General features: G+C 32.7%; 2 protein-coding genes across 8 annotated transcripts in view; one reads left to right on the forward strand and one right to left on the reverse strand.

The window, feature by feature from the left end:
• LOC143244230 (plexin-A2-like) overlaps positions 1-4,371 on the forward strand; it is a 267,253-nt gene extending 262,882 nt beyond the window's left edge. For all 5 annotated transcript variants that reach the window (XM_076488517.1, XM_076488519.1, XM_076488518.1 and 2 more), the window contains 2 exons: positions 1,623-1,697; positions 2,316-4,371. In XM_076488517.1, the coding sequence (XP_076344632.1) occupies positions 1,623-1,697; positions 2,316-2,417 (177 nt within the window). In that variant the 3' untranslated portion in view covers positions 2,418-4,371. The remainder of the gene's footprint in view (positions 1-1,622; positions 1,698-2,315) is intronic.
• A 1,444-nt stretch (positions 4,372-5,815) lies between these two features.
• Positions 5,816-25,223, reverse strand: part of LOC143244231 (SRSF protein kinase 3-like) — a 55,477-nt gene continuing 36,069 nt past the window's right edge. For all 3 annotated transcript variants that reach the window (XM_076488522.1, XM_076488523.1, XM_076488524.1), the window contains 13 exons: positions 25,000-25,112; positions 23,282-23,390; positions 22,145-22,232; positions 21,437-21,524; positions 20,762-20,868; positions 17,256-17,418; positions 15,865-16,019; positions 14,204-14,279; positions 12,438-12,716; positions 11,834-11,922; positions 11,443-11,550; positions 9,841-10,003; positions 5,816-6,706 (listed from right to left, as the gene is read on the reverse strand). In XM_076488522.1, coding sequence (XP_076344637.1) covers positions 6,522-6,706; positions 9,841-10,003; positions 11,443-11,550; positions 11,834-11,922; positions 12,438-12,716; positions 14,204-14,279; positions 15,865-16,019; positions 17,256-17,418; positions 20,762-20,868; positions 21,437-21,524; positions 22,145-22,232; positions 23,282-23,390; positions 25,000-25,112 — 1,723 coding nt within the window. In that variant the 3' untranslated portion in view covers positions 5,816-6,521. The remainder of the gene's footprint in view (positions 6,707-9,840; positions 10,004-11,442; positions 11,551-11,833; positions 11,923-12,437; positions 12,717-14,203; positions 14,280-15,864; positions 16,020-17,255; positions 17,419-20,761; positions 20,869-21,436; positions 21,525-22,144; positions 22,233-23,281; positions 23,391-24,999; positions 25,113-25,223) is intronic.

A 25,223-nucleotide genomic window follows, 5' to 3' on the forward strand; every position in this document is an offset into this window, starting at 1 on the left:
GGATATCCTTGTTGAAGTTCTACATACATGGTATTGTTCTTAACTTGTTTGACATGATAACAAATTAGGGAAGTTGTTGTGAACTTTGAGGATATAAGTAAAGGTTTGTAACAATATTTTCATTTGATTGTTTAGAGAATTATTTAAAAAGTTTGGTAAAGAAGTGACTTTGAGTTTATAAAGATAGTTTTGGTAGATTAATGTGTATTGGCATTAAATTTTTTTTTGTTGTTGTTTCAATTTTCATGGTGTAATATTAGAAGAGAGATGGAAACATTCTAGACCAATGTGGTCCATTGAAAATTCACCACTGTAGGGAAATAGTTGTTTGACTTGTATTTCTTTCTATAGTGGTGTATTGCATAGGATAATTGTTTAATGTAAATTGGAATTTAATGAGACATTTATAGAAATGTACATAAAATCATAACCTACATCTCTAAAATGAACTTTATTAGCTCAGTATTATGCTATTACAGCTTTGTAAAGAGCTACAAGTTCACTAAATTAGTTAAATATTACTGGTTTTGGTGAACTTGTAGATTATCAATATCTCCTCCAAGCTGTAACAGAAACATATTGAGCTAATAAAGTTCACAATTTTATTCACATTTATAGAAATATTTCATAGGATTGTTTGTTTGTTTTTGAATTTTGCATGAAGCTACTGAAGGGCTATCTGCACTAGCCATCCCTAATTTAGCAGTGTAAAACTAGAGGGATGAACATCACCTACCACCAACTCTTGGGCTACTCTTTTACTAACAAATAGTGGGATTGACTGTCACATTATAATGCCCCCATGACTGAAAGAGTGAGCATGTTTGGTGTGACCGGGATTCAAACCCGTGACCCTCAGATTACGAGTCGAACGCCTTAACCCACCTGGCCTATTTCATAGAATACATTCTAATGTATATTTAACTGCAATGTACTCAGAAAGGTTACACTTTGAAACAAACCTTTTGTATACCTGGTGTAAACCTTTTATGTTAGATTTAAAAAAAAATCCTTCCATGTTATTAAAACATTTCTAATATTTTGAATGTTTCCAAACTGAAATGTTTACGCACAACATTTTTGTATTATCTTGTTTCTTATCATTTACTTTCACAGGTTTATCGATTTTTTAAATTTGTTGCACATTTCCTGATGAGGAGAAACCCACTTGAAGTAAAAATGTATCTCAAGAGGGCTGGTATGGGTATTAAAATAAAGCAGAGAACAACATTTCAACCTGAAGATGACCGAAGAAGGTCAAAACGTTGTTCTCTACTTTATTTTAATACCCATACCAACCTTGATACACATTTTTGTTGCACATTTGTCTTAGAATTTTTATACAAGTTTCTTATAGGCTGTTGCTTCAGTGTTTCAAGTTACATATAAAAAGCTGATGTAACTTTGAGTTTCATGTGAAATAACTTTGTTTTATGGTTACATGAGAGAACCCACATCATTTTGATTCCATAAAAAGTATATTCAGTTTCTTAGGGAGCTGCTGTAATGTTATATATATTTGTGAACTGGTTAGTTTAAACCTGTGTGACTTACAATGCTGGGGAGGATACTTTAATTTAATAAAGAGATTATTTATTTAAATATTTTTTTCTATTTTTCAGCAATATGCACACGAATTCAACACAAACGTTGCTTTACATCATTTATACAGCTATGCTTTGAAATACAATGATCAGGTAAGGGCATAAACACAGTATTCTGAAATCATAGCTAAGATCCTGTTAAACACACTTCTAAATTTGTCACAACTGTGTTACTAATTTTGATCAATTGAAATTGTATAATTTTCTTTGTTCTCTGACTTAATATTTCATTTGAACTTATCCCTTCTCCTGTGCTTCATGATAAAAAGTAGTTCTTATAATTTTTATATGAAATTTAATACTTTACTCCTACATGGAATACTATTAGATTATCAAGTATAGTTATTATTTGATTTTAAGGTCTTTTGATTATGTGTAAGTGTGAAATACAAATTCAGGTGACTTTTGTTGTATAACAAAACTTTGTAATACTTCAAATGAAAACTAACCTGTGTAGAATCACTGGTTAGAATATTTTTGAAATTAATTTCAGAAAGTTTAGTTTTTCACACATTTTTACCAAGAAGCAACAAAGATTTGAAATGTATATACACATCCTGTACTTTACGATCCAAAATTACATCCATTTCTTACAAGTGTCACAATAATAAAAGTTTACAAAACCTGGTTGAAATATTATGTTTATTTGTTGTTCAACAGGTAGTTGGTAATCAATTCAGATTAATTCATTTGTGTTTGTTCGTTTTCCAGTTGATGGTCACTCTAGAAGAAGATGAATTTTCCAGAAAGAATCGTTTGTCATTGAAACTGGAACAGGTGCATGCAATTATGACAGGGGAATCGGAAGCTTGACCTTTTGCGGGTGGTCCTTAAATGTTAAAATTGAAACAGTCCTGTGGAATATGTGAATAGACAGTGGTCACTTTAGGTTTTCTCTGCCATGCTTTCAGGAACCATTGAACATCTGACTGTTCAAAACAGTTGTGAAGCCTTGAAGGTTGTTTGTAAAAGAAGGAAAAATAACTTCAAATTTAAGCTACTTAAGTCTTCAATACTACTTTATAGATTATAAAGCACCACAAGGTCTGACCAATGAGGACAGATTTCCAGCTCAATGACCCAGAGTTTTTTCCCCTTTGGGTGACCCAAGCATGGGTTGCACAAAGGACATGTTGCTAGCCTGTGCCTCTTGCATTTCGTCATAGAAACTTCTTACCAGTCATTTAAAGTGCCTTTGTGATTGGTCACACCCTACCCTCCCTATCGCCTGTAGGTTTTTTTCTTGGATTACAGTTTCTAAACCATCATCATTGGTCGTCTTCCAGAGCTGTTTGTTTTATCATCTATTTCTCTCTGTTCCACGTTCCTGACATCTTACTACACTTTTCTTGTACCACAAAATAGTGGTTGCATCGTTAGTGCACAAGACAGCACAGTCACTACTTGAGATAAAATTTTGGCCAATATAACAATCCATTATGTCTCTATAATAATTGTAATATATCAAACATGCATGCCCCATTAATCACTTACCTTCTGAAATATTGATTCTATGAAGAAAATTATGTATATGTTGTAATAAACATGTCTGCATGAGATGAAATTGGCTCTGATCAGCCAGTGTGCAGTGGATTAATCTGTTTTTTTTTATTGTAACTACTGTGATAAGTGTTGTACAAATAATTTCTTTGTCACACAAGTTGTAATATTTAGCATGAATAGTTTGAACTAAAAACCAATTACGAAAAAAGAAACTTGACCAGTACACTTTTAATTAGTGATGACGATAAACGTAAATTATTAACAGATAATTTGTCAGTGTTTTGGGATGATTTTCTTTGTGCCTTTGTCCTTGTTTTGTTTGATACAAGACTTCTTTTAGTTATAATAGTTCTTACTAGTAGAATGATACTTAACTTTAAAACTGTTGATATTGTCTGTAATGCACCCATATGCTGTCTTTGTCCTTGGTGTATACTATACTGTATAAGATGTAAGATATGTTACTATGGGAACAGTGGTTGCCATAGAGACCTGAGGTCTATTTATAAGCCCTCGCATGCCTTTGGTTGCTAGAAAACAATTTAGTGTTCATTAGGATGTTGATGTATCTTTTAGATAATGTGGTGTCAAGTTTCTTGAAAATTTCTTCTTTAGGTCAGCTTGCTTCTTTTGAAAGAGGTCAGAAGTGAATATATAAGTTAGTATACATACATATTGTGTTTCATAGAATCTTTCATATCTCACAGTCTAACCTACCTAATGTGTTGAATGAAAAATCTATTGGGCAGTAAGTGACTTTTCAGAAACAAAAGATCAATCTGAAATGTTTTTACACACCTCAATGGACAGATTGGGAGGACTGTTGACAAGTCTACAGTTACCTTCTTTTTATAGAAACTGTCTGTTAGATGTAGAATGTATTTTATTTCAAAAAACTTGTTTTTCTCTCTTATGAACTCTGCATATGGTGATTCCTTCTACATTTAAAGAGACCAATTTTTAACTAAAACTTGACAATGTTTTTCTTTAATAAAAGGAATATTGAAAGATTCAAAAATATATTACATAGATGTAGAATGAGGTTTAGGTCATGCACAGAAGAAGCAGGCTGTCTTTGGGAGATTTTTTTTGGTGCGACTCTCTTTACCTCCTGGTGAGGTTCAACTGTTTTTTGTACAACTTCAAGCCTGTAAAATATTTATATTTTTATTAAGTTAAATGGACTAGACAATTCACTATCTTGCTCAAATAATTTCCTGCATTCGAATGGTGTATGTATAAATAAAAAGCTGAGCTGTACAAATGTGTCTGTTCTTGTCTACTATCTAATTTTTTTTTTTTATTCCTTATAGGATTGTATGTAGGCTGTAGCAAATCAAACATAACAGAACCATAGAAAACACCCAGAAAAACAAATATAAACAACCGAAAAATCAAAAAAGCCCTACTTCCGTAGCAACTAAAACCAAAATAAAGGAACACCTTTATACTGATACTAATTATTAACCTGATATCCACTTGTATCACCCTCTACAAGCAGGTACCCATTTATACTCTCGTCCCTAAGACATGTGCCTAATAATGTTAAGTTGCAAATGTGAAGATGACCTAGGAAGGTCGAAAAAAACGCTGTTCTCTGCTTCTCAGTAAGCTTTAATACCTATACCAGCTTTTCTGAGATACATTTTTATTTCAAGTCGGTTTCTCGTCATCAAGAATAAACGTACTACTGTCCCACAGAGGGCGCTACAAATGAGAATGACACTTCTACTTTAGCAATTGCTGTTAAGAGTACTTAAGTTTCCCTTTACTGTATATAATGTATTACCTTATTCTTTAATTTAAAAATACAAACAAATTATATAAAAGCTTGATCAATTATACCCCTCCATTCTGGCATTTTTCATATTATTAAATTAGTTTTAACAACTATTTCTTCAGTTAAAAAACTTGTAAAAGTGTGTGAAAGTCTTTCAGAATATTTTGTTTATTTGCATCACTCATTAAAATACGTTAGTTGTGTACGTTGATTTTAGTTATATCATAGAATGCCAGTAAACTGTTCAAATTAAACACATGAGGTGACAATGGGCTGTCCATTCTGTGTCGACCATAAATATCAAAACCCAATTTTTAATGTTAGAGAAGCTAACAAAACCAAAAGCAACACTTCAAAAATTTACAACCTTAAAATACTAAAGTGATATTAAGTATATAATTATAATCGTGATAAAGGAAATACAGATTTTCCCATAATTCATATTACTATTCTTTAAACTGCATTTTAAAATGCTAACACAATTATAAAGTAATAATTATGTTAGTACAATCATCTCAATCAAGAACTATGGGTTTTTTTTGTTTGTTTGAAGTTAAGCACAAAGCAATAAAATGGGCTATCTGTGCTCTACCCACCATGTGCTCTAGCTTTCTATGTCTGCTGACATACTGTTGTGGTGCCACTAATGGCAGAAAGTTTTCAAGGATTGGTTTTAGTGAGGCCATATATTTTAAAAAGTGAATATTTTTTCAACACAATTCAAAAATTATATTTCTAATAGTTTAAGTAATTTTAAAATTATTTTTACATATATTTTTCTCATTCTCCACAAGTTTCATAGCCAGCCATTAAGGTTGGACTAACTGCAATGGTTTTTCTGTGAATTAACTTTCTAATATACATTTAAACATTCAGTGTTTATTACAGTAACAGTGTGCCCACAACAAACAGTAAGATAACACTGGAAGAAATCAATAAAAGATATTTATTGAGAGAATAAACAGCTGTTTTTAGTGTCTTCGTGTTTCTTGAAAATTTAGTCCTACAAAACAAGATTTCTTTAGCTAAGTTCCACTAGAGAAAAGATAAGAGACCTGAACAGTATGCAAGAAGTTCAAAATTATCTGAAACTTAATATAATTAACTTTCTTACAGCAGTCTAAAGATATTTTAATTTAAAAATTAAGACCTCTCTTTGTTCAGCTACCATTTTCTCAATTAGCTATTCAAGTACTTTGTAAATGCAGAACAGAACACAACAGTGGTACTTATATATATTACTGGGTGTTGCTACTAGGGTTTTTAACTCAATGCTACTAAGTTCTTGTATTTATTGTTTTTTGTTAGCAATGGTTGCTACAGGATTGGACAGCACCAACAGACAAGATCACTGTTATCCAGGTTACTGCACAATATTACACACACGTCCATTTACTTAGTCAAGAGTCCCAGAGGTTCACTTATGGAGAAGTAGTCTTAAATACATTATTCCGAGATCCTGCACAGGGGGAACCAAAGGTTGCAGCTGGAAAACATGATGTTCTTCTTTCGAGCAAAAATACCAGAGCACTAAAGATGTGGATGGCTATGTGTAGGAGGAATCCACAGAACTAAAAAAAAATTCCCGAGTTAAGAGGACCATAAACAGCAAGAAAGACTACACAAACCAACAATCAAGACTTCAGCCACGTGTGTTTCAGACAGTCGCAGGCTTTGGCTCGTAAATTGGGATCATAGGTTAACATAGGGGTCAAGAAATCGGTGAATGCTTGAGCTTCCGAGCTGTCCCAGTCATATTTTTCTGTAAGAACTTCTGCAAGTCCCCAAGGTTTCAACTTCGTGATGTGGCGAAGCTCTCCTGAAAAAGAGAAACCATATAGGTTTAATAACTAGTAAACAGAAGTGAAACCATATAGGTTTAATAACTAGTAAACAGAAGTGAAACCATATAGATTTAATAACTAACTACTTGGGGTTACATTATATCTTCCTTCATAACAAACTTTTTTTTAATCGAGCTGAAAAGAAAGGCCGTTTCTTTATTTACTTTTTACAGTTTATACCAGTGGTGCACAAACTTTTTGAGTCAGGGGCCACAAACAGACTTCTCGTAACTATTGGGTGCCACAAAAAAGTGAAGATTAAAATTGTCCCACAGTTGTTTCACACAAGATGGACATCACATTTAAGAACACACAAATAACGATTACATCAAAGAGTTTGCACATTATACTAAGAAATGTTATGATACGTCAACTCTCACAAAGTCAGTGCGATGGATGGTGCTGCATGTCATCTACGAGCCTAGAAATGTCTGGTTTGATGTTTGACATTGAAAGATGCAAGACTGTTTCCAGATGATCATCAGTCAGCTGATTGCGAGTGTTGTTTTTGTTCAGTTTCATAAGCGAGAAAGTCTGTTCGCAGCAGTACGTGCTGCCAAACATGCTGGTTTGGACAAGCGTGTTCTCTTTCAGATTAGCAAATATATCAGACAATGTTTTGTAGAAGTCAAGGAAACTGTTTTCTCGGTAAATAGCACACAGTTCATCAGATGCCTGGAGATCAGTAAGTTCGAGCTGATATTCTGCTGACAAGTCATCCACTGACACACTGAACAGATCAGCAAATAGTTTCATCAACAATCTGCATTGGTCAGAGTCATGAAACCATGAGTTGTAGGATTGAATCAAGGTATCTAGCTTCCCAACATAAACTTGTGTGTCAATGTCCTGATTTTCTGTAGCTGTGACTGAAAAGTGGGAAAGTGCACGAAGTTTCCTGATGCTGCTTGCTGCAGGAACAACTGCAACTTTGTCCTCAAAGCTGAGACCTGATTTTCAAGCTGACAGACAAGCTGATTTTTGCCTTGCAACTTCAAATTCAGATCATACAAGTGTTGTGTCATGTCGACCAGAAAAGTCAAATCAGCTTACCATGCTGGATCAGTCATGGAAATCACTTCTGTGTCATTGTCCTTGCTTCTGAGGAATTCTATCACCTCATCAATCAACTCCCGGAATCTTCTGAGCATCTTCCCATGACTCAGCCAGCGTACTTCACAGTGATACACAAGGTCACCATAGTCTGAATCAATTTCTTCAAAAAGACTTTGAAACTGACAGTGATTGAGCCCTTGTGATTTGATGAAATTAATGGTTTTCGTCACTACTGCCATCAGTGCCTGAAAACCAAGTTCTTTACTGCACAGGTTCTGTTGGTGAATAATACAGTGCAACTTTACCAACTGTCTGTTCTGCTTTCCATAGATGCTTCATCAACAGTGCTACCAGCCTGCTACTTTCTCCGGTCATGGCTGGTGGTCCATCAGTTGTCACACCAGTTTTGTGAAATCCTATGAAACACTACTACACAGTCGTACTGTCTCCTCGAATAGAGCAGATCCAGTTGTCTGACCCTTCATGGAACCCATGCCGATTTGTTTCTCTGCGACATCAAACAATAACGACACACCACGAATAAAAACTAGTAGTTGTGCTGTTGAACTGATGTCAGTGGACTCGTCTGATGCCAAAGAGAAGTAGACAAATTGACTGCTTTATTTGTAAGCTTTCTTGTCATGTCTGCTGAGAGGTGTGAAATTCTTCATTGAACTGTCATACGATTCAAAGCCACCGTCTGTAGCTTGCGAACTGCTTCCAGACACAACTTTTCTGATGCAGTAATCATACATTGCTTGACAAAATCACCATCAGTGAACTGTCGGCCAGATTTTGCTATCATCAACGAAATATTGTAACTGACCTCACATGCTGCACCTAAATCTGCTGACTGCTTTGAGAAAACGTCCTGCTGGTGATTCAGGGACCGTTGCAGAGATTCAATTCCAGCTGTTCGTTCATCACCGACAGTGTTGTGGAAATCTTTATGCTTCGACTCATAATGATGATTTATATTGGATACCTTCACCACTGCTACTGTCGAATGACACAGCAGACAAATCATGTTCTTCTGTTGTTGAACAAAACAGTATTGCACAGTCCAATCATCATGAAACTGCCAGTTTTCGTCATCAACTTTTCTTTTATGATCAGCTGCCATTTTTGTTATGAAATAATGTCAAAATAGGGCTTGTAAGTAAATCTCGAAGAACAATTGGAACACATGAGATTTTGAATTACGGAAATATTACGTCATTGCACCAATGATTAAATGCCTATGTATTAACGATATTTGCTTATTAAATTTTCTTTATTGCTCAACACAAATATGGAACCATCCAGTATCTAATCTAATGCATATTCTTCTATAGCGCTTAATCTTTGCACAGGCGTGAACTCTCCATGTTTGATTTTCCCTTTGGACAACGTGGGAACAATTGTTATTTAACAAACTAGTCTTATAGTTCTGCACAAAATGTTACATATACAATACATATATTATTTCAGAGTTGCTCTAGTGAGTAATATCAACACATTTCTCACAGTGTTTATAATACATATTTCAGAATCAGTAGGACAGGGCAAGTACCAAGAACATTTCTAATGCCATCTGGTGAGCACTGACTGTAATACATAACAAACAATTCAGACTGTGTTAGTAACCAAAACACAAACATTCATAAGTTCAATGTTTGTGTAACTTTAGATATTAAAGAATTATTTTTTGCAAATTTAAAGATACAAACACGAAAACAAACCTAACAAAAAAACAACTCTTTCACATTTCATTGACAACAAACAATTGCATGTAGTTAAATCTTTGCAAAATGCTACCAAGAAAGTATACACTGGAAATCTGTACCTCCTGAGAAAACTATATATCTCTATTAGTATTTCTATCATATACTAGTTGTTTAGTATATTAACTAAACAAAGTTTTAATATTTAATGAAATAAGAATCCTTGAAGAGCATGATGAAAAGTTTTTCTTCCAACCAAGCACAGAAGATGCAGGACAAATGGAGTTTTTTGGTTACCTATTTTAGCTCCATCCCATAAGAACAATGACTTTCAAAAAGTAAACAATTACCTCGTTTAGTGAAGAACTCTCGCGAGTATCGTCCCGAGAAAGCAATGTGTTTTGGGATGTCCCCCAAGAGCTCAATAATATGGGCAAGGTGGTCTTCATCTCGAGAATAGTCCTCGCCAGAATGGGGTTCAAAAAGAAAGTCGCCAGTAGCTAGCTCAAAAGCCTGTATAGTAAACAGATAATTAGGTAAAAACTACAATCAGTGAGAAAGTAAGTTGATGTTGAAATTTTGATAATAAAGTTTTTGTTGAGAAATAAATGTGGAAAATAATTATGAGCTAAAATATCTGCCTTTAAAAGAAAGACTTTTCTACTAAGGCAGATAAAATTAATTGTACAAACAGCTACTAAATTCATGAAATCCAGAAAAATTACATATTTTCTTTTAAAAAAATTTTTTTACAAACTGTCCACAAGTATTCTCATAATGTAGGTGTTTGACTTTTGAATGTTAGTTGATTTAGCACTTTGCACTTCAAGTGTAATGGAACTTACATTATCACAATCTTCAGTTAAAAAAACAAACAAACTTTCCTTTACTACAACTGCTAATACAAACATGAAGGAGTTTGTTAGAAGTGATCAAGTCTCTCTAGTAACATTGTCACACATATTGCAGAATGTACTACAATGAGGTTTAGGAACAAAACTCAGAATAATACATATGAAAGATACACAGACACACACACGTGTACGTACATATGATACACACACAAAACCAGGAGGTACGCTATTTTGTCAGTTATTTCAATTACACAAGACAACTGTGAGATATGATATTCTGTCAGTTATTTCATTCATACTAGACAACCCGAGAGATATGCTATTCTGGCAGTTATTTCACTCACACAAGACCACCAGGAGATATGCTATTCTGTCAGTTACATGACCAGTGCTGATGATCAAGAATACAACAGCTTAATATAAAAAGTAAATTTATAATCATGTGCATTCTCAGTAGGTTTTCTTTAGTTAGGAGATATCACTTATCTAAAAACAAAAATTACAGAAGTCTCTCCTATAATTTTACAGCCTTTCTATACAATTTAAGAGAAACATTTACTTTATATTTAATATTAATTTCAAACCACAAACCTTTCATTATAATGTACAGCCTTATTCAAGAGGTCACTTAAGATTTAGTTCTACACTCTCATTATCCAATTTATAAGTACAGATGAATTTCTAATGAAATTGTTTTAACAGTATTTTACAGTACAAAACCTATCAATCTAGGCTTAGTCTAATAATACCTTTCATACTGCTGAAGGAGCACCTGTTTTCTCAACTTGTTTTTAATTTTTTTGCAAGTAAAGCTATTTGAGGGCTATCTGCACTAACCATCCCTAATTTAGTACCAACAGATTAGAGGGAAGCCAGCTAGTCATCACCACCACCTTTGGGCTACTCTATTACAAATGAACAGTAGGATGAACCAGAACATTATAATGCCCTTATGGCCAAAAGGGACAAAAGCATGTTTGGTGAAGGTGATTTGAACCCATAACTACCAGGCCTCCTGCTTTCTATTGTTGAAAATTTCACTTAGAAGTTACTTCTTATTTATGAAATAAGTATTTTAAATGAAAGTGATTAACTTACCATACAAGCAGTGCTCCAAATATCAGCCGGAGGACCATACCCAGATCCCAGCAGGACTTCCAAGCAGCGGTACTGTCGTGTTTGAATGTCTTCAGTGAAGTGGTGATGCTTGCAGGATATAGGTTCACTTTTAATCTTTTTTTAATTTTTAATCTTAATTTGTAAGAAAACATAACTTCAACATTCAAGAACTAGCACAGCTAACAATTAACTTGGTAAGTTTATTTTCCCCACAACAGTAAAATTCCCAACTTGGACTCTAGTTAGCTCAACACGTTTATCTATTGAATATTCACAGAATTTGTTTATGTTTAGTTAACTGTTGGAATGTTAAGAACGACTATTAAAAAAATGTTCTGAAACACCAAAGAAATACAGAAACCAAACCTACCACCCAACAAGCATTGCCAAGGTCAGCTATCTTCACAGGAATGTCACATATTTCCATTACAGGATCAGGATTCTTATCTACCTGTTGTTCTGTTTGCAAGACAAAATTAGTCCAAGATTGTTTCATTTTTAACTGACTAAAGTGTATTTTTAAGACACTGATCTGTCAAATCCTGAATGTAATTAACAAAGATTAAACAAAAAAAATTTAAATTGCGCTTTGCAAGACAATTCCCTGCTTGTCAAGTTTGTGGCTAGCAATTTACTAATGTTAGAAATTTGTAGAGACACTAGAGAGATCCTCAAACATACATTGTTACTAATCACTACAATTTTCATCTAGTTAGGCCTACTGTTCTTTAGTTTCTTTACAACTGTAATACTTGGTAGCTGTTTCATATTTAAACAAATGTATTATCTCACATACATTTTGCCATTTATACATATACAACTGTTTCTAAAGGATAAGCAAAGTTATTAATGCTTAGAAAATTTATTTTTAGGTTTTTATTAAATTTGCAAATACTACTTGAAAGTAATAATTTAATTAATGCATAATTAACATTAATTTGAGTTTTTACTTCTATAATTATAGCTTCAGTAACCTGGACAGGATGCTACACGTCTCATTCCAGTTTCTCTGGGTTTATCCTGGGTTGAGGGCGTCAATGTGCTTTCTGACCGTTCCAATCTCCCCCTAGTGGCTCCTTCAGGATCTAGAAGATCACATGGGCTTCCTTCATGTCCATTTGGTATTTCCTCATATGAAATGGAAAGTTTGGGAACATTGGAACTGTTCTGCCAATTGAGAGAGTCATTGGTTGGCGACAAGTTATTTGATTGGATGACTGGATTCTTTTTATTAACTAACACACTGATATCATCTGTAAAAAAAATTAAAAAAAATTACAAATACAGTATTAACATTTCACTACAAGGAGAAAAAAATACAATGTTAACACTTTACTCTAAAGAGTAGAAATACAATGTTAACACTTTACTCCAGAGAGTAGAAATACAATGTTAACACTTTACTCCAGAGAGTAGAAATACAATGTTAACACTTTACTCCAGAGAGTAGAAATACAATGTTAACACTTTACTCCAGAGAGTAGAAATACAATATTAACACTTTACTCCAGAGAGTAGAAATACAATATTAACACTTTACTCCAGAGAGTAGAAATACAATATTAACACTTCGTTACAAAGAGTACAAATACAATGTTTACACTTCACTACGAGGAGTACAAATACAATGTTTACACTTCACTACGAGGAGTACAAATACAATGTTTACACTTCACTACGAGGAGTAGAAATACAATGTCAACACTTCACTGCATCCATAGTTGTCATAAAAGGGGACACAATCCTGTAGATTTCATCATCACCTTATAGCCACTCTTTTGGTTCAAAGAAACTAATATCTTCAATCTCATCAACAGGTATGTAAGCTGCTATAAATAAATTGACTCATTTCTACAACTTAATAAACTCACCTTCCTGCTACTGGTTCCCCCAGATGAAAACTTGAGATATTGGAAACATTAAAGAGGCTTACACATTATATCTAATTTATAATTTACTGTTTGTTTTTCATAAAATATTTTCAAACATCTGATTGCAAACCAAGAATTATTGCTTGTGTGAACTTATCACCTAGTTTTACAGAGATAAAAAAATTCTATTTTTTGTAAAACACCAAAGTGAAAGAACTCGGATATTCAGCTGAACTTAACTGACTGCATTTATTGCTCTAATCTTAATTTTCTTTATAAGAAGGTTGTAAAGAGAGCAGCTCTTACAAACATCTTTATCCTAAGATGGCTGGAATGGGTATTAAATCTTTTACTAAAATAAAGTGGAGAACAATGTTTTGACCTTCTTAGGTCATCTTCAGGTTAACAAACTCTTTTTACTTTAAGTAGGTTTACTGTCATCACAAAATATATCTCTTGTTACTTTTTAAAGTTTTCAGTGTTGACTGGAGAACAGAAACTAGTTACAATGAAGAAAAATAACTTCAAATGTTTTTTCTTAAATTCTGTCTGGAGCTTTGGGTTGTACCTTTTTAAATGGTTTGTGAATGTTATGAATTACAAAACTGATTGTAAACTATAGCAACCAAAAACTTGTAGTTTTATATTATTTTTCAATTATGATTTAAGATTAGTTTTGTAACCTGAAATATTCATCAACCCTTGGAAAAAAGGCTTAAACGTCGAAGTTGGTTGTCATTTTCATCGCAAACATATTTGTTCCATTATTTTTAACACAACCACTGTTTCCCTTACGATATGTTACTTCTAGTTTCTATGTCTCTAGCATTTCAATATTCTGATTTCTTTCATATTTCCACAGTACATACCTCTTTCTGAGTTGCTGTTATTTGTAATACTTGTACCTCTGTAGTCCTGTTGATAACTTCCACTTCCATTGTCTACCTGTCAGTTAAGAATAAGTCATTCATTCAATACATTTTTAGAATGTTGCATTGAAGATAAGTGAGAGAGTGAAATGTGTAGATTTTAATTCAGAAAGAAAAACTTTATTTGACAAACTAATGAGTGGAATTATATTCTGAAGTGAATGACAAACTGGCAAGAATTGAAATATCCAATTAGAAATTATCATTTAATAAACATACAGATTTCTAGTACATAAATATTGTGCAGATTCCAAGTAAATAAATTAAGAAAATCTTTATAACTATTTTCTTCAATCACTTTGCAAACACCTCAAAAAGAAACGGTAATATCTATGTGAAGATAAAATAGATTTAGTTGCATTGTGTATCCAATCGACAAAATCAAACTCACAGAAAAAAGAAAGACAAGGCTAACAGTGCTGAAATAATGTTTCCATTGCTTCCTTACAACCAAACTGAATTGATTATATGAAAACAGAAAAAAAACTGTAATTCATATTGGCTCTACCTGAGATTAAGTTTTGTATGGCACAATTCATGTGACGTTGAACATGACTGATCACATAAAAACTTTCAATTCCTTTTAAATGAAAATGCATAAGGGGACTTTTAAGATTTAAAAATACCAACTTTTTTTGCTGTATTTCCTGTAATTAATGCCGATCAACTGGCTTTTGTTTTCACTTCAGGCTAATTATTAAGAAAGATAGATAGTGGCAATAATATACAACCAATCCAAGATTTTTTTGTATATGTTGAATGGGAAATTAAGCCTAGTGAGAAATGACATTGTACAGTAGCATTTTCAGAAATATTAAATATTAAAATATTTTTATTTTACAGACAATGGACTTCTATACCTCTTCAAGATTCAAGCTCTAAAATAGTGTACGTTTTGTCTGGGACGCACGTACACCTAAACCTAATCATGCTAGTACAGAGCTCTACAAACTGAAACAGTCTTATGCAGTGATTATAGCTATGCAAAGTTATTAACACAAGTTACCTCCTAAACTGAGAGTATGGTTTTAAAAAGTTTTATAGTAATAAGCAGTATTTTAAAACAGCTACTGTTATTAAATTTATTTAAATAAGCTTTTGAATAGAAATATTTTTTCAGGATTAAGTGAAGAGAAAATGTATTACTATGTTTAGAATTTTACATTACTGTATAAAGAATTCAATAATCAATGGAGTGCAGCAGAGAGGAACAAGAAAAAACATTAGCTCAGCATATAAACATAGAACTTGTATGTTTTCTTATAGCAAAGCCACATCAGGCTATTTGCTGAGCCCACCGAGGGGAATCAAACCCCTGATTGTAGTGTTGTAAATCCGTAGACTTAGACTTATCGCTGTACTAGCGGTGAGCTCATAGAACTTAAGTTAACATTCCATACATTTTGTTCATATTTTAAAATCATCATTGTTCCTAAGTCACCCAAACAAATATCTTTCAGTGCCACCCTTAAATGACATCAAAGCATTAAGAATTAAATTCACTTTAAGAACAATTAGAAAACATTAAAAGTGTAGAATTTCTACTTTAAAACAAATTATTGTCAAAAAACAAGAACCAATTTGATAAACTAATACTTAACCTGATGCTGTTCCATTTCCAAAGCCTCCAGCTGTTGCATTTGTTTTTCTAACAATTCCTGCTGCCGTTTTGCCTTTTTTCTTAATTTCTTCTTTTTATTTTTGGACATTTTAGCATTAGGATCAGTTCCACGAAAGCCTCTGGGTGCTGTACTCACTAAAAGTAAATGAAAAATATTAGTTATCAAATATTAAATGGTTAAAGAGGAAAACGCCTGTTACGATACTGGCATTATGCGCACACATCCATTATGATGCTAGTATTATGTACAAAAAATATCCATTATGGACTAGCATTATGTACTTCACAAACTAACATCAACTTTGTAAACTGTGCCTAATCTTTAGATACTTCTTACAGTGGTGTACAAGCAACAGACAAATGAACACTCTTTACAAAATCTTTATGGGCGAGATTGACACAGTATTATTTTATATCCAATCTCTCAGAAAGACAATGCTATTTTCTTCCATCGTTAATAACAAAAATTTGTTGGTCCAACAATAAAATGCCACTTTCACTTATGTCCAAGTATTACTAGACCTGGAACATGTTTCATCTATGCATGAAAAAGTTTTGTCTGAATTTGAAGTTCTTTGGCTAAGGAAAAAATAAATAAATTAGTGTAACAGTAAGGTTATGATTTCAGAAAACACTTCACAGGCAACATAGCTATTACTAGTCTACCTTTGGTGTCAATAATTAGCATGGTATCATTTGTTCATATTTACATCTGAATAATGTTTCTCATCATGTGTGTGCATAGTGTGATAATATTCCAGGGAATTTTGGAAAGTGTTGTGACTGGTTGGTTTATCCCTGTTTCTGATTGGTGGAGAGATTTCCCATAGATTCAACCAATGGTACCCACAGGTTAATCAACTATATTTGGGAACATATGTTTGCTAAAGGTTTACATTAATGTAAAATGATTTTTAAAACTTTGTCTTCCAAAATGTCTGAGTCAATGGTTCTAGTTTTTCCCAGTTTATTTTGTGTCCAGTTGATGCAACATGTTCTGCAATGGCTGAATTTTGCTATTTTATGAGTTTTGTACTGTATTTATGTTCTTTTCATTATTATGTCTTCTGGCTGTGCCCATCACCAATATTGAAACCTAGATTTTGCATCAAAAGATTTGACTTATTTCTGATCTACTAGGAAAGTATCATGTAAAGCTTTTAAACTTCTCAATCAAATGGAAGACACAGAAACAAACAGGACAAATCTTTGCTTCTTGCATCTCTCTCTTACATCATCTCTGGTTCTGACTTATAAAACATTAAGTACTTTTGTTTATCAACATTACGTACACAGGGTTGCTGAAGAAGTTTATTGGACCTTTCAAAAATATATTTTCTTCTACAAGACAAGAAACAAGACAGCACATACCTAAAGAACCAGGAAGTCTGACACCCATCTTCTGCCACTGAGTTGCTTCATATGCTAGTCTTCTCACATATGATTTGTCTACTGCAAGCAATATATTTTCAGGTTTTATATCAGTGTGAATAATTTTACATTTGGAATGGAGGTAATCAAGTCCTTCCAACACCTGGGGTGAGCATCAAAAGTTTTAAAAATCTAATAATATTTTAACCAAGGAACATCCTTTACACAAACACACACTCTTCTCATTCCAAAAGTGTAAACTTAGCTCTAATAATATTTTTAACTAAGGCATATGTGTTATACAACAACACACTTTTCTCATTCCAAAAGTGTAAACTTAGCTCTAATAATATTTTTAACTAAGGCATGTCTGTTATACAACAACACACTCTTCTCATTCCAAAAGTGTAAACTTAGCTCTAATAATATTTTTAACTAAGGCATGTCTGTTATACAACAACACACTCTTCTCTCTAAACTAATATTTTTAACTAATGTCTGTTATACAACATCTTCTCATTCCAAAGTGTTTTGCTCTATACAACAACACACAACACACTTTTCATCAAAGTGTAAACTTCTCAAAATATTTTAACTAAGTGTAAACTTAGCTCTAATAATATTTTTAACTAAGGCATGTCTGTTATACAACAACACACTCTTCTCATTCCAAAAGTGTAAACTTTGCTCTAATAATATTTTTAACTAAGGCATGTCTGTTATACAAACACACACTCTCATCTTTTTCTAATAATATTTTAACTAAGGCATGTCTGTTATACAACAACACACTCTTCTCATTCCAAAAGTGTAAACTTTGCTCTAATAATATTTTAACTAAGGCATGTCTGTTATACAACAACACACTCTTCTCATTCCAAAAGTGTAAACTTTGCTCTAATAATATTTTTAACTAAGGCATGTCTGTTATACAACAACACACTCTTCTTTTTATTTACTTCCAAAGTACAAGAAAGATGGTTCTTGTAACAACACACAATACTAATGAAACAAAATCTTAGTTTCCTGATCAATATATATATGTAAAAACAGCTGGTAGGGGTTGAGAAAATTTTTTATGTAGAGGAGAGAACAGCGTTTCAACCTTCTTCGGTCATTGTCAGGTTCACAAAGAAAGAAAGAAAGAAGTAACTGACCAAGAGCTGACCACATGTTTGAAGTGGGTTGTGTAAATGAGTGCACAGATGTAGAGGGCGTGTTTAGATGTTTGATTATATTTATTAATATAGGTATAAAGATGTTCATCAACAACTCTTTTAATTTCAAGTCTAATCTTAATCAACTTAATCATAAAGCCTTAATGGCCAGTTTGGATGTTATATCCCTCTTTACAGAAGTCCCAACTGCTGACGCTTGCAAGATAGCCTTAGAACTCTATATCCAAGACCTTAACCCATCAATAGACATTCCCAGCAACCAATTAGCAACCCTCATAGAATTCACCACGACGAAGACAAACTTCATGTTCAATAACCACAACTGTATACAAACAAATGGCCTAAGCATGGGCAACCCAGTATCACCAGTTCTAGCCAATATTTTTATGACACAAGTTGAAACACAAGCAATAAACACGGCATTACATCCACCATTATATTAATACAGACTTGTAGACGACACGATTGTGGGATTCACATCTACAGAACACACACTTAATTTTTTAATCACATTAACTCTCTACATCCCAACATCAACTTTACATGTGAACAGGAAGAAAGAAATCAAATATCATTTCTTAACCTCAAAATTACAAGAACCGACACACAATTTAAAACAGAAATCTACCGAAAAATCACCCATACCAGACTATACATTCATTGGGACTCAGCACATGAAACACAACAAAACTCAACATACTAGAAACCAAATAAACACAGCCATAAAACTATGCTCACCAGATAAAATTAACGATGAATTAGACAAAATAGAACACTTCATCAACATCAACAGGTTTTCTCCACAAACTGTAGAAAACATTATACGTACACACCTAGACAAAAAGCAAAATCAACTAACAAAAGTAAATATATCCCATAAATTAAAAATCATGAAACCATATACTGGTGCTTACCATATATTCCTGACATCAGCAGAAAAATAACCAACATTTGGCAAAACCTAGTAACACAATATGACATTCCAGTTAATACCAAATTTATTCAAAAACCAGGCACAAAACTAAGATCTATACTATGTAAAAACTACACTGACAAACACCACACCAACATTATTTATAAAATACACTGTGATAACTGCCACGACTTCTATATTTGAGAAACAAGTTGAAAAATGGAAACCAGATTCAAAGAACACAAAAAGTAACCTTCACACATTTTCGAACATTGAAAATCAAACAAACACAATATAACCATAAAAAACACCCAAATACTAAATAAAGAAACAAACATAAACACAAAATTAAAGAAGCCTTACTTATACAACAATTCAAGCCCAAAATAAACCAATACAAAGGAATACCTTTTTACCTACATTAATAAATATAATCAAACATCTAAGCACACCCTCTACATTCCTACACTCAGTTACCCAACCCCCTTCAAACATATGGTCAGCTATTGGTCAGTTACCTCTTTCTTTCTTTTGTGAACCTGATGATGACCGAAGAAGGTCAAAAAGTTGTTTGCTCCTCTACAAAAAAAAATTTTTATGAACCCATACCAGCCATTTTTACATACATATTTTTTTCTACAAGTGAGTTTTCTCATCATCACGAAGTTTCCTGATCAATTTAATACATTTAACCTTTACAGCCAATCATCTCTTATTTAAAAAAGGCTTGTCTGAATGTTGAGTCAATTTCAAGTCTGTAGTCTTTCATGTGAATATTCTTTTTCAAGACATCACAAGAACCTTTTCAGAATACAGTTTAAGTTTTGGCAAGTTCATTAATCTCCTTTTGGTTAAGAGTAGAACTGTATGCTATAAACAACTGTGACATTAAAATTTTAAACATTGTTACAGCTGATAGTCAAATGAAATAATGTGATTTTATTTCATTATTAACTCCTAGTTTACTTTAGATGTACACCTGAGACAAGATGAATATACTTTAATATGGAGTTTTCACACTAGTTTGTAGACCCTTCTTCAATAAAATGTAAAATAAATGAACCAGATGTTAAAAAATTATATTTTGATGAGGTTTCTAATTTTCCCTGGTTTCTAGGAATACAGAACACATGGATTCAAGAGAGTTAGGAACTTACTGCTTTAGTTTAAAATAAAATTTAGAATTTTATGAAAGGATACTTAAAATGGTGTGTTTTAGCAGGGCAAGACCTTTTTTTTCTGTATAAAACAATGTGAAATAAAAGACAGAGAAGCATGTTACAAAAATATCAGTATGTCAGTAGGTGAAAAAACATCATTTTTTTTTAAAACCAAATCTATCATGTAAGTAAACTTGTGACATTCACTGCATCTAACTGAAACACAAATGTTTTTGAAAATCTTCATGTACTCACCTGTCTAATAATAGTTTTTACATTAGCAATAGGTATACCCTGATAACTCGAACGAATGATAAGTTTCAATAAATTGTGTCCTAAAACTTCAAAAACCATACATACATCTGGATAACAGTCAAGAACTTTTATATCTTACTGTCTAAAAGATTAGAAACATTTTACATCCAGTGTAAAAACAGTGAGTGATAAGCATTATAGAAAAATTCATACAAACAATGATATATTGTCTACTCTTATCAAATTTAAGATAAAAACAACTGATCATTTATTTAATAAGCTGTTTTATCACTGTATGGAATACTCATACTAAACGAATACATTTATAAACCTGGTGGGTACTCCTGTATGATACACTGATATTGAAAACATTAAAAATATTTTTTGTCATTGAATGGTACTCTTACATAATATGTTGTTAATGGAAAATAATACACTTGACAGTCTATTTAGTATACCATTGTTCCAGTGAATAAAATATATATACTTCAATGCAGTACAATCACAAAGTATGTATCAGTTCACCAGGTTGTGATGTATGACAGTAAATTCTTTTAATGTAACTTACAGTACACATTCTCATTAAATGTATAAAGTGTCTCTAAATTTCCATAATGGTTGTAAAGAAAGCACTAGTCTAGTGCTTGTAAACTACAGACACTGAACAAAGGATACGAGTTCCATTTACTCCAGAAATCTTGAAGTCATCAAGAAGTTGCACAACTTTTTCTCTATAGGGGTCATCTGGGTCACTTTCTCTGACCTGGAACAGACAGAGTGAGTCATGAGATTGTTCTATGGTAGATTAACTTACTGATTTTAAATACAAAACACAACTAGAAATTAGTACACATTTAGAAACATAAACATAAAAAATTACTGAATAAAAACAGTATCAAATTATTGTAAAGAATTATAAACTGAACATATAATACACAGATTTATTGACATATACACTCATATCAGCCTGATTCAATTTTATCAATCTACAGACAATGAAAAAATATATTTTACTACAACAACTCAATAAAATTTAATACTCAAAGATCTATTGTGACAAGCCAATAACCACAAATAGTTGTAATACTTTAAGGAACTCAGCATGCTTCTCCATAAAAAAAATATTAATATTGTTATAGCTGTGCAACCTTACATTTATCACATCATACAGGGAGTAGTAGAATTATCATTAACTCAAGGTCCACTTTTCCAAGTAGCCAGGTTTAAACAAATCAAAAACACTGGATTACATACAGCTTTAATGCTAGAAAATACAAATATTACTACAGTAAGTTCTAGAAAGAAAGAAAAACATTCTTATGGTCACATGTCAGTTTAACTGAACAAAACTGCGAAGCTGTAAAGAAAACAAACAAAACTTACAGATCGGAGAATCTTGATTTCATCAAGAGCTGTATCAGTGTAATTGGAAGCACTCTTGACAACCTTTAAGGCAACAAAACGCTTTGCACTACAAATAGACAAGTTTGGGATTTGTTTTACTTAGTAAAAGAAAAAAATGGTAAAATTTATTCTCTTGTATTTCTTTCTACACTGAATTATTAAAATCTTAATTTATAATAAACTATCCTTAAAATCAAAAATCAAAAAGAAGAGATTTGGCACCTAAACTGTGATTCACTGATGTCATATTTTTAGCTGGAGTTCCTATCAAGTAGTAGTTCAAATTTCCCACACTTAAATGTAATTCAGCAATACTTAGACTTTATTTATTCTTTGTTGTTGTTTTGTTTTTGAACTTTGTGCAAAGCTACATGAGGGCTATTTGCACTAGCCACCCCTATTTTAACAATGTAAGACTAGAGAGAAGGAACTGCAGTCTGTAGTTAATGGTTTTAGATTTAACTTCATTACCCATTAGTGATACAAATTTCTAATAAAAAACAACTAAAAATTACATCAACTTGTACTAGCTTACCCCTTTCATTAAATTTCATATTCTATTATTATACAGAATTTTTAAACTCAATTTTGTAATGTTCTTAAATGCTTCAAACCTTCATATCACAAGGCTTAAAAAATATTATAAAACTGTCACAACAATCGTTAGTGACTAAAGTGAATAAATTAGTAGCAAAACCTACTTTGGCAGGACCTTTTATTATATTAAAACAGATAAGATAATTATATTTTACTACAAGTTACAGAAATTTGTAATCTTATGCAATTATTTCAAATAATACATTCTACAGTTTTTGTTCATTTCTTCAATTCAGCCATAAATAAATAAGCTATTAGTTCACATGTATTGATACACACAAATAACCACTATTAATTCTAAAATTTAAATATGTTGCTACATTGGTGAATGGTGATTTAAACAGTGAAACCTTGTATACTGCTAGAACTTGCATATTTGAGAATGATCACACCAGCAATCAACAGTCTTCCTAACTGTAACATGACACAATATACCCTTAATGTAAACTCAAACAAAACTATGTAATGTAATCATTTAACATGTTAAATTATTTTATCCCTGGAATATTTGCTACTTACGTGAGATCCCAGGAAAGCCAGACTGTAGAAAAGTGTCCCCAGCCAAGCTTTCTGATCACATGATACCTACAATGGAACAGATCACCTATCTTCACAGGGTGATAACCTCCTAAAAAATAAGTAAAATTCACTTAGTTGTTCTACACTGTAGCCTTTGATGTCATTTATACAATTTATTATGGATATAATATTTTAAAGATGCCCTAGGCATTTAATAAACAGTTCTGGACTTTATTCCCAGCTAAGGAAGTGTCAAAATGAATTAAAACATTAAACAGAAATCACCAAGTTTCAAGTTACCTGCAGTATATCAGATGGTTTTTTAGCCAGTACACATCTAAGCAGAATTCTTCTTAGCAACAAGAAAATTGCTGCTTAAAATAAACACTAGATGGTGCTGACAAAAAAGGGTTAAGCCAGGTAACAAACATTCAATAGTCATCTGGTAGTCTTAAAAATGATGTCTAAGATATTTCTCTTTTAAAGGGGATTATAATTTGATTTGGAAAACACAGTATGTAGATAAAACTATCAAACACCACAAGTGTGTGCTGTCAGCTAAACGTGACAGCACTCTGTATTGTTATTGACAAAAAAACAGATTACCAATTTGGAAAATAATCACAACTAGTGGTTACTAACCAAATTAATATCAAAAAATTAATTTAACAATATTAATCATGACAAAAATATCCAAATAGTTAACTCAGCACATGAATGCACAAGTTTAGTGACACGTACAAGAAACATGAATAGTAAGTTTTCTAATGGTCACATGGGACAGCCTATCTGAAGAAGTATAAACATGCTATAGTATCAGATGTATGGACTCTATACACAAGGAAGTCTCTACAGTAGCAAGTTACCAATCAAACCAAATAATACACCATCCATTGAATAACTATTTTGTTGAACAGAAACAATAATGGCTTTAAGAATATGAACCATAATGTCAGCCTCAAGGTATCCCTTATACAGCTTTCCCCAGAGTACGCCATAGTTGTTTCTGAGGAACTTGGGTCATAATGTCATGCCTCAGGGTATCCCTTATACAGCTTTCCCCAGAGTACGCCATAGTTGTTTCTGAAGAACTTGGGTCATAATGTCATGCCTCAGGGTATCCCTTATACAGCTTTCCCCAGAGTATGACATAGTTGTTTCTGAGGAACTTGGGACAATGTCATGCCTCAGGGTATCCCTTATACAGCTTGCCCCAGAGTATGACATAGTTGTTTCTGAGGAACTTGGGTCATAATAATTACTAAATCTGGGACATTTGAGAGAATATTTTTATATTCAGGTTCAACCTGACGATGACCGAAGAAGGTCGAAACGTTGTTCGCTCTTCTATGTAAAATATTTTCTCAACCCAAACGAGCCGTTTTTGCATATAAATTTCTCAACTAGTGGGTTTCTCGACATCACTGATTCAGAGAATATTGTTGGTTATCAAAAATATAAATCAGAAATAAAAATGAATGATAAACTCTTGTTGCCCTGTGATATGGTGTAATGGTTCAGTATTTGAAAGTAAAAGGTAAAGTATTTTAAAAGTCAGAATATATATACACACAATTACAATGAAGTTTCGAGTTCACTTTTGAGCATTTCCTACTCAATATACTCCTATAAACACTTACTGGTTATTTCTAGTCCGAGTAGTTTTCTAATATATATTTCCTGGTTATATCTAGTCCTAATAGTTATGATCTTAATACCTTTACAGTAATCTCTGGGATCCTCTTGCTCATCATCATCTGATCCCAGGATTTCCTCTTCTTCCTCCTCTTCTTCACATAATGGTTCTGAAGATGAAAGCTGCAGCTCAGGTCTACAAGTACATAAAATAACACTGTTTATAACGTGATTTGTATTTTAACTGGGAAAGGTAAATTGTGGTGTTTTAGACAGAAGAAATCACCACCTAAACAAGGGTTTCAGT

Source organism: Tachypleus tridentatus, chromosome 2, assembly GCF_004210375.1.
Source record: "Tachypleus tridentatus isolate NWPU-2018 chromosome 2, ASM421037v1, whole genome shotgun sequence".
Classification (NCBI taxonomy): Eukaryota; Metazoa; Arthropoda; class Merostomata; order Xiphosura; family Limulidae; genus Tachypleus; species Tachypleus tridentatus.